Raw genomic sequence first — 13,244 nt, forward strand, 5'->3', positions numbered from 1 at the left:
GTAAATTGGATGCTTATCTTGCTGGGATCCTATGACCCCAGCTGACTTCCTGCCCTTTGGGCAGGAGGCTGGACTCGATGATCTCCGGAGGTCCCTTCCAGCCCTAATGTCTATGAAATCTATGTGTAGCAACCTGTGCTTCAGGGGAAGAGGTTGTAGCTGGAATGCAATATGCTGTGGATGATTTTGTATGCCTGGGACCCTTCAGGTTATAAGTAGGGGTCTACCAAAGTTGAGAAGGCAGCTAACCAATTTCATGGGCAGATCATACAGCAGGCCATCATAAACATGGGCTGAGAACGGTAGGCCCCCCCACCCTTCTGGCTGAGGAGCCCCAGCCATCCTGCCCTTTCCTACAGATTGCCACATGGCCCAAAACTGCATCTTAATTACCCTGGTTAAGCCCAGAGAATACATTAATTCAAATCTTATTAAGCGTAGATTAATTGGCTTCCAGGGGAATTAAGCTGCAGTTTCAGGCCATCCCCCAGTGGCAAGCTCCACACTTTTGGCAGTCTTGGTGCAAAAAAAAGAAGAAATAAACTTACCAACAAGGAGAAAAGCATGCAGGAAGCTCTGTGATCTTGGAGCATTTGGTAGGGAGGGGAGGGGAGGAAGCATATGTCATTTTGCATAACCCCACCTCTCTTCCATAGCCCTGATCCTTCATTTGCATAACCCTGCCTCCAGTCCCACCCTCCCACTCCTTTCCTTGCCCCCCATTCCATCATTTCATAACTCTGTCCCGTTCCATCCCTCTCCCCCGACCTGTTTTGGGAATCACTTCTCATTCCATTATTTGTATAACCCCATCCCCTACAGAGACAGCCCTACATCCCCAGCCCATGCTCCAAGACTGCAGGGCTTCCCATGTGCTTTTTTTCTTATTCGTAAGTGTTAGGGGGTAGGGGGGATTGTTTGTTTGTTTTGGATTTTGGCTGAGGTTTGTTTTGGGGTTTTTTTTGGGGGGGAGGGGGTTGCATTGAGGCTGCCAAAAGCATGGAGCCCACCTAAAATCATGGTTTCCACAAAAATCACAGAGTTGCGAGTTTGGTGTAGGTCCTTAGTTATAGGTAGTCACTCTAACTACTGTAAAGGTATAGATCCTCTATTTTTTGCAACTTATTGAAAGGTTGCATCAAAACTAAATTATGAATGATGTTTCTAATTCTATAAAATTTAATATCTTCCTCCACATTTTCCAGCATGGCCAGTAATTTTGGAATATTGTGGCATTGAATAGTCCTCTAGAGCAGTGGTTCTCAAACTTTTTTTTTCGTGGACCACTTGGAAATTGCTGAGGGTCTCAGCAGACCACTTAAACATTTTTTCCCCCTACAAATCAAAGCACATAACTCATATTTTAATATCAGTAGTCTTACTTTTCTAATGCAATGTATGTGGCTGTTTTCTTGAGCAAAGTTCTGGGAAGTCAGGTTGAATGTTTGTCAGCTTTAACCTTAGGTCACCTTTGTGCAGACCACCTGAATGGAGCTCGTGGACCAGTGGTGATCCACAGATTGCAGTTAGAGAACCTCTGTTCTAGAGTTTTCTTTTTGGGAATTCTTCCTAAATTAGAAACATATGGTTATTCCTACCAGTATAATTCCACCAGTGGGAGCTCTAGACAGCTTGAAGCTGCTGCTTGGAGCAGAGTTAATGTAGTGGTTGAACTGATGGTGGCTGCTAGGGGTGTGCAGAACAGACTGTATTCGATTCAGATTCAGCTCAAATCGGGGACAGTGATTCAGTTTGTTGATTCAGATCACTATCCAGATTCCATTTGGCCGAATCTGAATCTGAAGGTACCAGGTGTGGCTTGTGAATGCTGTGATGGTGGGGCAGATAGAGCTTCCCGGGGGGGGGAACATGTGCTTGGTGGCAAACCTGGAAGTGGACCAGGTACCAAGACCCAGGAGGCACCTGTCAACGAGCCGGGGAGGCCCCCATTGCACTCCCTAGCAGACCCAGAAGTGTACCGAAAGTGCATCTGATCCATTTCTGGGTCTGCTGCTGAGCATGCTGGGGACCACCCCCTGTGCTCCTGTGGGACTCTTCATCCTCCCTAGCATCTCAGCATTCACGAGCTGCCTGCTACCTTGAGTTATGTAGAGAAAACACTTAAAGCTGTGTCTATATTCTAGCTTAATGTTCTAAATTGAGTATTATCATAGAGTCATGAAGAGATGCATGGTGCTTATTACCGAGATGTGTTTCCCTAGAAGCATAACCACGCTTTGAAATACATTGAAAGAGGTTCCTAAAATATGAAGAGTGAACCTAGTGTTTCTGTACCTAAATATTTAACAAGAATAGATTGTTAAATATATACGATGTCCAGTAGAATGGAATCTCTTGTTTTTTATAATTGACCAAGAAAACATTATTTTAAAAATTAACTCCGGTATATGGCTATTTTCTTGAAAGTCATTTTGAACTTTTAACTAAAATGGTTATTTGGATACAGTTAGGCAGAGTGTTTTGTGGTGGGGAGGGGCAGTTCTGTGCTTTTTGATTCATTGTTATCTAGAAGTTAACGGATGACACATCAACAGTCTGTATGTTTTATTTTTCCTAGTGACTTGTGTATCTTTCTTAGGTCTGTACAAGCTGTGAAGACAATGCAGAAGCAAATGGTTTTTGTGTGGAATGTGTAGAATGGTTGTGTAAGACCTGTATCAGAGCTCATCAAAGAGTTAAATTCACAAAGGATCACACAGTCAGACAGAAAGAGGAAGTATCTCCAGGTAACAAATTTTACTTGCTTTGGGTGCAAATCTGTGTTGGATAATTTCATTCAACCCCACATGCTTCCCTAATTGCATATGTGTTTAAGTATAGAAATTAAAGAAGCCTGCCATTCCCTCACCCTACCCTCACCAGCCATTAAATATATGGTGTTCCAAAGTTACTTGAGCCAGTAAAGAGAGAAACACCTATATTCTGATGATGTTCCACACTAAGGCCAGGTACAGACATTACCCTTTTACTAGTATAAGTGATCAGAAACCAGTTTATACCCATAACAGAACAGAAGTTCGGCGTGCACAGACTGGTTTAACAATGACAGAACCTGGTCCAACACTTGCCTCCCCCACCAAAGGGTCAATGCGTGTTCTGTTAGCTACTGATCTAAACTACACCACTTACAAAACCCTTCCCTCACATGACTTGGATCAATTCCCTTGGGCTTTTTGAACATCTGTACCTAACCTAAATGGTTACAGACTTTTGTCTAAACTTTCCATGTCAGCTGCATTGAGGAAGTTCTTTAATATTAATACTTGGCAGAGCTCTTAAAAAATTGTGGGAGTTAATTGTTTAATTTACTTCAATAAGCCACAGCAGGGAAAACATCAATAGGCTCTTGTTGTGGTCCTCTGGAGTTCTGCTATTGAAGAAGTGTATCACTAGTAGCTAATGTGCTTTATCAAAATTAGGTGTCTTTAAATCTTTAATTTGTTATTTTAAAAAAACATTATTTAAAAGAATTGAAGGGACTGTGTTACACATAGGCATCAGTAGAAATCTTTAAAAATACTAAGGGGAAAGGGGGTTTTTTTTGCTTTTTTTGTTTTAAAATTCATGTTACTGCTATCATTTTAATTTGTTAGTTTGAACTTGGCTAAGTCACCCTGCACTATTTTTTTTTTTTTTTCTATTTTACTCTTCAGCTTCATGCAGCTGTCACACAGATTTACCCACCCTTTCTCCAGTACTTCATGGCCAAAGGATGGTGCTCAGACTTACTGCTTATCTTGGAAACTAAACTAAGAGCTTCTGTTTTTAGGATACTTAATTATTTTTTTAAGATACAGGGAGAGTCGAAAGTGGACAGCTGGGCTTACAGTGAGATCATAAAAATAATGTGTATAACTGCTATTGATTGCCTCTACTTCTGCCTTCTCTACTGTTTTCTCTCAACTTTTTTGTTACAGAATGGTTTCAGATTAGTAGCTGGAACTCCAGTTTGCCTCTTTACCATGAAATAAATTATCATACAACCTGGGTACATCTCTGTGGTTCCGTATGAATACAAATGTAGAACCTGTGCTTCAGGGGAAGAGGTTGTAGCTGGAATGCAATATGCTGTGGATGATCTTGTATGCCTGGGACCCTTTCATGTCAGCTTTATTGTGGACTGACCCCCTGGACCTCCTACCAACCTGGGGCTGGTCCACCCCAGCTCAAACTGCTGCGGTCCCGGGCACACATGTAAATGCTGTGTCTGGGAGCAGTTTTCTTCGGTGCAAACTATGCCTGAATTTTTCAATTCACCTTAATGGCACATGTGATAACCCCTTGTAAATATAGATTATCTGATTCTTCAAAGATGCTAGGCAAATTCAGCATCCACTGTGTAGTCTTTTTTTTCTGTGTTGTTGGTGCTTATACACTAGAAATTGGAATGAAACTTTTAACTCATTTAGAACAGCTAAATGAACGGCTGTTGGATAGCGACTTCTGGCCCTTCAAGTGATTGTGTTATATATGGCCACTTCAGTTGTGTGTGTTTGGATGTTCTGGAGCAGTGCTTTTCACTGAGGACATAAAAAGTTGCAGAGCAGCCAACCAACCTTCAATTCCTTCTCACTGTTCTAGCTGAGAGAATGGAGGTCACTGGTAATGTCCACTTGCTGATTGTGGCATGACTTGTTTTATTTTGCATTTTCTTTTTAATTAGTTTTAGTGTAGCTATAGTAACCTATTGCTAAACTGGGTTTTAGAATTCTAATCTTTTCCCTCTGTAGGGCAATTTAGTCTCCTATTGGGATTCATGTCTGTGGGTTTGGGTTGGTGGTTGTATCCGTGTTGGTCTTAGGACATAGGCAGACAAGGTTCTTTGAGTAAATCCAATGTCTTTTATTAGAGCAACTAAATAAGTTCTTTGCAACCTTTTGGGCACAAACTCTCTTCGTCAGGCATAGGGAGACTCTGCTGGTGTTATGTGTTCCTCAGAGTAGAAAAGCTTTTCAAAAAGTCCCAGGAGAAAGAAGTAATTCCCCCAACCCATTAAGTAAATAGTGTTTAAAGATTAAATTTTGGTCCATCTGTTGCCTGAGCAGAGAGATCTTACTTCTCAGTTCCTCCAGTGATTGTGCAAAGGGTTCTGTTCAAATACCCACCAAGTTTGTTGTTACAGCTGTTGTCACTATCGCACTTGTTATTGGTGCTTTCAGAGCTTGTGAGCTTAGTGCCAACCTGCTTGATCCCAGCACTCTCAACACAAGGGTTATTGGTGTCATAACTGATGCCCGTTTTGTCTTTTCACTTGATTTCTTCACCGTTAAGCTTGAAACACACTGGTTCATGTTTGATACCATCTTACACAGTACCAGAGGGGTTTACTGTTTCAGTTGGAATCTCCCTTGGTTTCTTCAGAACCAATTTTGGGTAGGCCAAAGATTATTTCAGAGGGTTTCCTTATTGAAAGGGTACTGGCAGACGTTACATTTATGGTGTGAGTAATGTGTTAAATTGCAAGATGCCACACATTTGACCAATTTATGACATAATAAAATAGCAAACCAGCTACAAAGATGTTCTACATTACTGCATTTATCTGAATCCAAAGTGACTTTAAATTTGAGATGATTCCCCCCCAGTAATTATATTTTATACATGGAAAATAAATTTGTTAAATTTTCCATGTATAGAATATAATTAATGGAAGTATAAATTTATCCCCCAAGAGCAGGGCCTGCCTCTTCCCCACCTTGTCCCTTTGCTGCATGCTCCTGTTTCCCCTCCCTCCAACCCCTGCACTCCAGTGCCACTTACCTTCTGCTTCTCTGCTCTACTTCAGCTCTAGGACAGTCAGCAGTCCCACCTGTATGGCTTCCCCCAAGCCATACAGGTGGGATCCCCTTCATGTTCTTCCCCTTTACCCTCCCCCCATGGGGCTCCCCTGTATGCACACCCCCAGCCTCACAGCACAAGCTGCCCCGGCCTAGGGCTCAGCTCAGGGCAGGTGGTAGTTAAATCTCAGATAACAAGGCTTTTATTTTTCCCCCTATGCTGTTTGGATAGTGGGGGAAAAGAGGGGGCAGGCAGAACACACCTTGTCTTGGATTTCTGTAAATATGGTAAATAACATTTAAAGCCATGCTGCAGCTTGATGCCCTGTCCATTGCACAGGTAGCTGGCATGTGCCCCAGTGTGGTGTGTGCAGCTGGGAACTGGGAGTTCCTTCCATTGCCAGTTGCACACACTCTTTTTACACTGTGGTGTAGGCATCTGGCTACACATGGGCTGGGGCTATCTCAGATCCTTTCAGTCACGTATCCTGTCCAACATGGTAGTACACATAATTGTTGGGATCTGGGATAAGATTTCTCAGATCCCATCACACTGTTAATTTAACATCTTCCAGGGGGATTATTGTAATAACTGTCAAGCCCTTATAAAGTCTATCCATCATTTAGAAGTGGAAATTTCATTTTCTAAATAAACTAGGAAGGGTTTTAAGAAGACAGGACTGGAATTCAGAATGGTCCTGGTAAACTGGCGGAACACTCTGAAACAAATGGGATGAAACTCAACTTGCTTTCTTCAGGCATAATCAAGTGTACAAATACAATTTGGGAAAGAACTGGTTGGGCAGCAGTTCTGCAGAGAGGCACTTAATTATTATAGTAGATCACAAATTGACAGTAAGTCAGCAGTGTTGTGCTTTTGCTAATAAATAAAACCAGCACTGTGCTGGGAATGATAAATGGGAATATTACATGCAAGACAGGTGAAACATTTTTTCCATGTTCTGAAGTACTGGCAAAGTTTTGGATGTATTGACATGTCAGTTTTTGGTACTTCAAGAAAGATGCCGATTGCTTGGAGAAAGTGTAGAAGAGATGGGGGAAAATATCAGAGGTCTCGTGAATTGTGTGGAAAGCTTGGAAGAATTGGACTTGGCTAGTTTAGAGAAAGAGAGAGGAGACATCTTCAAATCTATTAAGGGTTACTGTAAAGAAAGTAGTTTTAAGTAGAGGTGCAGCAATACATCAGTCCATATCGTATCAGCACCAATAAAAGGAAAATTGACATTATCAGCAGTCAGCTTTTTCTGGCTGATGTGGCTGATAATGTTGCCAATAAATGCCATGTGCGTGAGCACAGTTGCAGCATGCACATGTCCAGGAATGCAGCCCAGCAGCTTGGAGAGCAGCATCTGGCCAGTAAGTCTGTGGGGGGGACAGATCAAGGTCCCCACAGTGAGGAAGGAAGTGAGACAGAGCTGCAGGTGGCTTGTCCAGTGGGCAGTGGGGGGGGAGAGGGCACAGTTCCTAGATGCTGCATACACCCCAGGGGAGGCATCTAGACCATGTGCCCCCTGGATCTGGGCATAGGGCAAGAACAGGCTACCTCCTGTTCACTTAGGGCCGGAGTTGTGCCAGCCTCTTCCCAGTGGGGGGGCAGGCTGTGCTTGGAACAGACAGGTGGGGGTAGCGCTGGGAGAGGGAGAGCTACAGGGGGGCTATGGCAAATTTGGGGGTAGCTATAGCCCCCCCAGCACCACTCCCACCTGCCCCACCTCCGCCTGGCTCAAGTGCAGACCTAGCCCTGCCCTGCCACTGGGAAGAGGCTGGCACAGCCCCAGCCGCAAGCATACAATGGGTAGGCTGTCCTCACCCCATATACAGATCCAGCAGGCACATTCCTCCCATGTCTCCCCTGGGGTGCATGCAGCAGTGAGAGCTGTCTCTGCCCCTCTGCAGTTCCTGGATAAGCCACCCACAGCTCTATCCCACACTCTGCCCCACCTGAGCTATGAATTGTCTGTCGCAGCCCCACTCCCTCCATCACTGTGCCAGCCTCTACCTGCCCCCCAATGCCCCTTTCCCCCATGGACTTACCAGCTGGATGCTGCTCTCCAAGCTGCTGGCTGCATATCGTCAATCAGATGGGTATCAGCCTAAATGACTGGTCAATAATCAGCCATCAGTATCAGCCAAAAAAATCTTTATCAGTGCACCCCTAGTTTTAAGTTGAAGTAGTCACAGTCCCCTGGAAGTTAGTAGTAGTAGTAAGGGCTTAAACTGCAGAGAAGATTTAGAAAGTACTTTTTGCCGCCCATCACATATTTCCTAAGCCCCACCCAAATATTTAACCCTATTGTAAAAATAATTGCCTACTGGAACAGGTTACCTTAGGATGTTATGGAATCTCCTTCTAGAGGTTCTAAGAGCAGGTTAAAGCATTTCTTAGGAATGTTTTAGGTCAGGGCTATCCAACTGGTGGCCTGTGGGCCATATGATGTCTATGAAGGGTTAACAGGCGGACCCTGAGCTCCTGCCTGGTTGCTGTTGTTTTGCTCTGGCTGCAGGAGCAGTTGGAGTCTCTGGGCTTCCCCTCCCTCCCCTGGCTGCTGCTTCCTGCCTCCAGCCCAGAGGGCAAGGGAGTGTGGCAATGCATGATGATCTTGGGGCATGTGGTACAATGGGGTGGGTTGGGGAAATCACAGGAGCTCAGTGCAGCAGTGGGCACCCACACATATGGTCTCAGACATGTGATGCAGTGGGGGGGAAGGGTCATGGACACAAGGTGCAGTGTTGGGAGGGTATTTTTGAGGTATGTGTCCAGGGAGGCTGTGGCTCACCTTGATCTGGCCCTCAGAGTGTGAAGCCCCCACTGGTATGGCCTATGGGGTGTGCAGTTCCTGGCCACTTGAAAGTTATACAGCCCTATTTTAGGTATAACTGACCCTGCTTTGGGGCTTGGAGATAAGTTAGATAACTCACAAGTTCCTTCCATCCCTGTTTTTAGTTTTGGGGTTTTTTTGTGTGACGCTATAGTTTTCTCTCTTTTTGAATACTAATGGTGGCTTTCTCTCTTATTCCCTGAGCGTTCCTTTCTTAAGCCCCTTATTTTAGTAGCATCCTAAGTGATGAAACCTTGATAGGAATACTCCAAACATAATTTGAAGTCTGCTTCCTGAGCTAGACCATCTTTTCAGTAAGATCTACCTGGTGCTCAACTGTAGATGCTTAAGCATATCATATTGTCTTATCTATCTCAGTTGACAAAGCAAGATGTGCCTTGTCCCAAGATGATGTATGTCCTTCAGAGCTGTAGTATCTCTTCCCAAATCTCTCAGATTACTGGAAGTTATACTAAAAACTGTGATGAATGCCTGAGGCTATAGGGATTCCAGTACAATTCAGAACAATATCATGATTGCCTGATGGGCATGCTGTGCCCAAAATGAAAGCAAAATAGAACCACCTCAATCATTGTGGCAGATTCAGCTTCATTAACATTAACTAAAGAAAGCTGAAAGAAAGGTATTAGGTTGCAGGTGTAGAGTTTGAATGTTTTTTATTCTCATTTGTCTTACTCACTTAAATTGTTGCTGTATCTTAATAGACCAGTCTTTTGAAACCACTCTCAAAGATAAGTAATTGAAGAGGTTAACCCTTCAAAAAAAGGAAACAGAAATTTTTGTCAGCTTTCAGTTTCATGTAGCAAATTATCCAGCTCCTCTTTCTCACCATGACTGCTTCAACTGCATTAAGCTGCTGAGTAGTTAAATGTTTTTCTGAGCATTGAAATGAATATATGACTTTGATCATGGAGGGTCAGTTGACAGATAGGACATCCTTATAAGCTGTTATTGACATAGCAGATAACAAACCTATAGGGGCAGTTGGACTGGCACCTAAATATCCTTCAGACTCTTCTTTTACTTTCGTAAAGTAAGTCATTTAAAATAGCCAATAGGATTTTGGTTTTCCTTTCGGTATGGTTTTGGTTTTCTGTTTCTGAAAGGTCAAAGGGTTTCAGCCTGGTAAATTACAAAAACAGGTGTTGGGTTGCATTACATTAGCATGAAAACTAAATTAGAAACTTTTGGGGCATCTTAGGTCACTTTCTACCATCCTATAGCCCATCTCTGCAGGTTCCTTTGGTATACTTTTTTAAATGACATAAGAAAGGTAGCTACTTGGAGTAACAACAATAGTTTTACTGCTTTTTATTGTGCAGCTGTCTTCTTCAGATGCTTAGTTAGATAGGGATATATGTGGGGGGAGGGTTGTATAATTTGCAATACTCTCCGTTTTTTGGTTGATTGCCTATGAATGATCAGAAATGAAGCATACAGGGCGCGTCCACTTGTGCCGATTTAAGGCACTTTAGCTCAATTTAAGGGACATTAAGGGCACACATCTACAAGTGGACACCCTTAATGCACCTTAAAAATGGTGATTTGAGGCTATTCACACCTAAATTTGATACCTACAAAAGTAGGTATCAAACTTAGGTGCAAATAGCTAAAGTGCATTAACGCACATGTAGACTCATTAAGGCACATTAACACTGTGTATGGGCTGACTTGGGACTAACTTTAGTCCCATGTCAGTTCATGGACTGCTTTAATGTGTACACATGTAGACATGAGCCTAACTAGCCTTAATGCGCATTAAAGTAATACATATTACATTTAGGTAGACATGACCACAGACAAGCACTCAAAGAACGGGAATTTACTTACCTGTTTCTAACTGAAGATGTTCAAGATGTTATGTCTGACAAATCCTGTCCTATTGCCCTGCTACAATCAAGCCATGTTAACATGGTTCTGGCAGTTGCAAAGGAACTTAGGACAAGTTACTTGCTCAGCTGTTTTTCATGCCCTTGGTAAAGTGAGGCTTGAGGGCAGAGCTAGTGCAAGTAGTAAACACTACTATCTAAAATGTTTTCATATCAATTGCACAGAGTGCTTGCAAGTCAAAAGTGGAACACAGAAACAGCATGTTTGTAACATGGAGATAAATGCATAAATAATTTCCTTTACTACTGAAGTCACTTGTTGAAATCAGACCAGAAAAAGGGGAATATTCCCATTATTGTTCCCCTGAATTATCTTATACCATACTTAAAGCTCATTGAAACCAGTGCAATTTTGACTGAGTATCCATTTGTTGACATTTAGTGTAGAGCTACCAAGCTTTGGAGTTGATCCTCTGTAATAAGAATTTACCGCCTTTTCAGGCTTAGAGGAATTGAATTTGTTTGCCTTATTAGGTCTTGGAAGTAGGCATGTGGTTTCTCTTATATTTTCAGGGTAAATCTGCCTTCAGTTCCTTTTGCGGGCGTATAGAAAATGCTCACCATCTTTTGACTCCATGTTCTGTGACAGATTTCTTCAGAAACTCCCTCAAGTGTTCTTTTCTTTCTGCTTCAAGCTGGGTGTTCTCGCCACTTGAAACATATTTTAAGGAAATCTCTAAATTCTGGTATCCTAGCTACTTCAGTGCTGCAGCATCGACTGGTGCTATTTGAGTAATGTTTTAATGTTCTCGTTCTACCATGCTGTTCTGTGTGCTGCTAGCTACTGCATATACCACTTAGGTTTTGTCTCTTCATTTTTATTTCCATACTGGCCACCTACCTTTTCCTTAGTAGAGGTCCTTTCTATCCTGCAGTGCCAAAGTACCCAACAAACTTTGGGTTATTCAGAGATTGGGGGATACATACCACTTGTGCCAGTTACTTGCCTTTTTTACAAGCTACAACCTGCTTACGCTGAAATGGTGAAAGAAATTCATTCCCTTGGAATCTTTTGAGAAATATGGTTTTGTGGTTGTACTTTGACAGAAAGAGAAGTTAATAAGGCCTCTCCGAAAATCCAGTCTGGGAAGAGCACAGGTTTTTTTTCCATCATTAAGGTTGACTGGTCTTTCCTTCATCGTCTTTTTACTAAGATCAAGTGCATGGGAATCAAAGCTAGTTTTGATTTAATGATTTAATGGTATGGGTTCTCCAGTGGAGTTGTTGACCAGAGAACTCCTTTTGAAAAGAGGCCTTTTGAATTGCTTTCCAATGCTTTTATTGTTGTGCTTCCATAACACGCTTCTATTCACGTGAGTCTGCGTATCACCCACTCCTTTCTGTGTAGTTAGAAAAAGAAAGCTACTGTGAAACTCAGAAGGGGGAAAAGGGGGAACTGTGCTCGCGTACACACACATTCTTAATGTCAAGTTCTCTTTTTGTTACTTCCTGGTTTTTATATCGCATTTCCTCCAGATTTTCTGCAGGGAAGACCATAGCTTAAAGAACCTGGAACCACATGCCAACATAGATGCCATTTTCATGGACAATCTAGCTTGCTTGCTTTTTGATACAGCAGCATTTCCCAACTGGTGTGCTGTCAGACATTAACAGGTGTGCTATGGAATTTAGAGGGGCGTGGCTTCTGGCAGGGTGTGGCTCTAGCCAATGCAACCCTGCACCGCCACCACGCCCCAGGTGGCCACGCACCATCATTCCCCTCCCTCTGCCTGCCTTCCCCCCTACCCCCGCTCCTCATCCGGCTGGTGTGCTGTGGGAATGAAAAAAGGCCATGTAAGTGCCATGGAATCAAAAAGGTTGGGAAACACTGATACAGTGTAAGTGTTTATTTGTCAAGTTCCTAGGAACAATCCTTATGGATTGTTTTTCAGTTGAGGAACATTTTACTTAAGACTTCTATGGACGGGAGACTTCTAGAGTTCAGGTCACTTTCAGCTGGAACTTCTCACAAAATGGTCCTTATAAAATGCGTCTTTTCAATCTGCTGAGGTTGAATAATTCCTTCCAATTAGTCAAAAGGATAATTCTCTGAACAATGACCATCAGTAGGCTTAGGCTCACCTTTTTGTCATAAAATGAATAAATACATTCTTCTTAACCTGAGGTGATAGGTGCCACAGATTGGCCATGCAAATTTTTAGATAAGAGTTGCTCATGAATTTCCAACAGTTCTCTCTCTTCTTTTGGTTACCCATGATGCAAAATGATGTTGGAAGATAAGGATTTCTGAACTGTGCAGTAGTGTACAGTCCTCTTCCCATTAGTCTCCTTTTTCCATCCAAGTTTCTTGTGTAGATATAGAAGTCTTCATTTAATTCTGGATTGGTTCCGTCCCAGTTTTCACATGTGCAAAATTAATTACCAGATAAAGTTTTTATCTAATACATTTTCCCATTTAATTCCTTAATTTCTTTATCTTGAATATTAGTTTCCAGATTAGGTTTTTATTTAAGAAATTTCCTAGTAAAAACAACTTAGCTGTATGCAGCTGGAGTATTGCGTCCAGTTTGGGGCTCCACAATTCAAAAAGGATACGGAGAAGCTTGAGAGAGTCCAGAGAAGAGCCACGCGCATGATCAGAGGTCAGGAAAACAGACCTTACGACAACAGGCTGAGAGCGAACGTTTGTTCACCAGAGCGCCCCAAGGGATGATGAGGTGAAACGGTCATAAACT

At 42.7% G+C, this 13,244-nt stretch overlaps 1 protein-coding gene across 3 annotated transcripts in view; it reads left to right on the forward strand.

Annotated features, from left to right (window-relative positions):
• Positions 1-13,244, forward strand: part of TRIM24 (tripartite motif containing 24) — a 58,559-nt gene that overhangs the window by 3,690 nt on the left and 41,625 nt on the right. For all 3 annotated transcript variants that reach the window (XM_019544708.1, XM_019544709.1, XM_019544710.1), the window contains exon 2: positions 2,600-2,747. In XM_019544708.1, the coding sequence (XP_019400253.1) occupies positions 2,600-2,747 (148 nt within the window). The remainder of the gene's footprint in view (positions 1-2,599; positions 2,748-13,244) is intronic.

Source organism: Crocodylus porosus, unplaced genomic scaffold (assembly GCF_001723895.1).
Source record: "Crocodylus porosus isolate Cpor-Errol unplaced genomic scaffold, CroPor_comp1, whole genome shotgun sequence".
Taxonomy (NCBI): Eukaryota; Metazoa; Chordata; order Crocodylia; family Crocodylidae; genus Crocodylus; species Crocodylus porosus.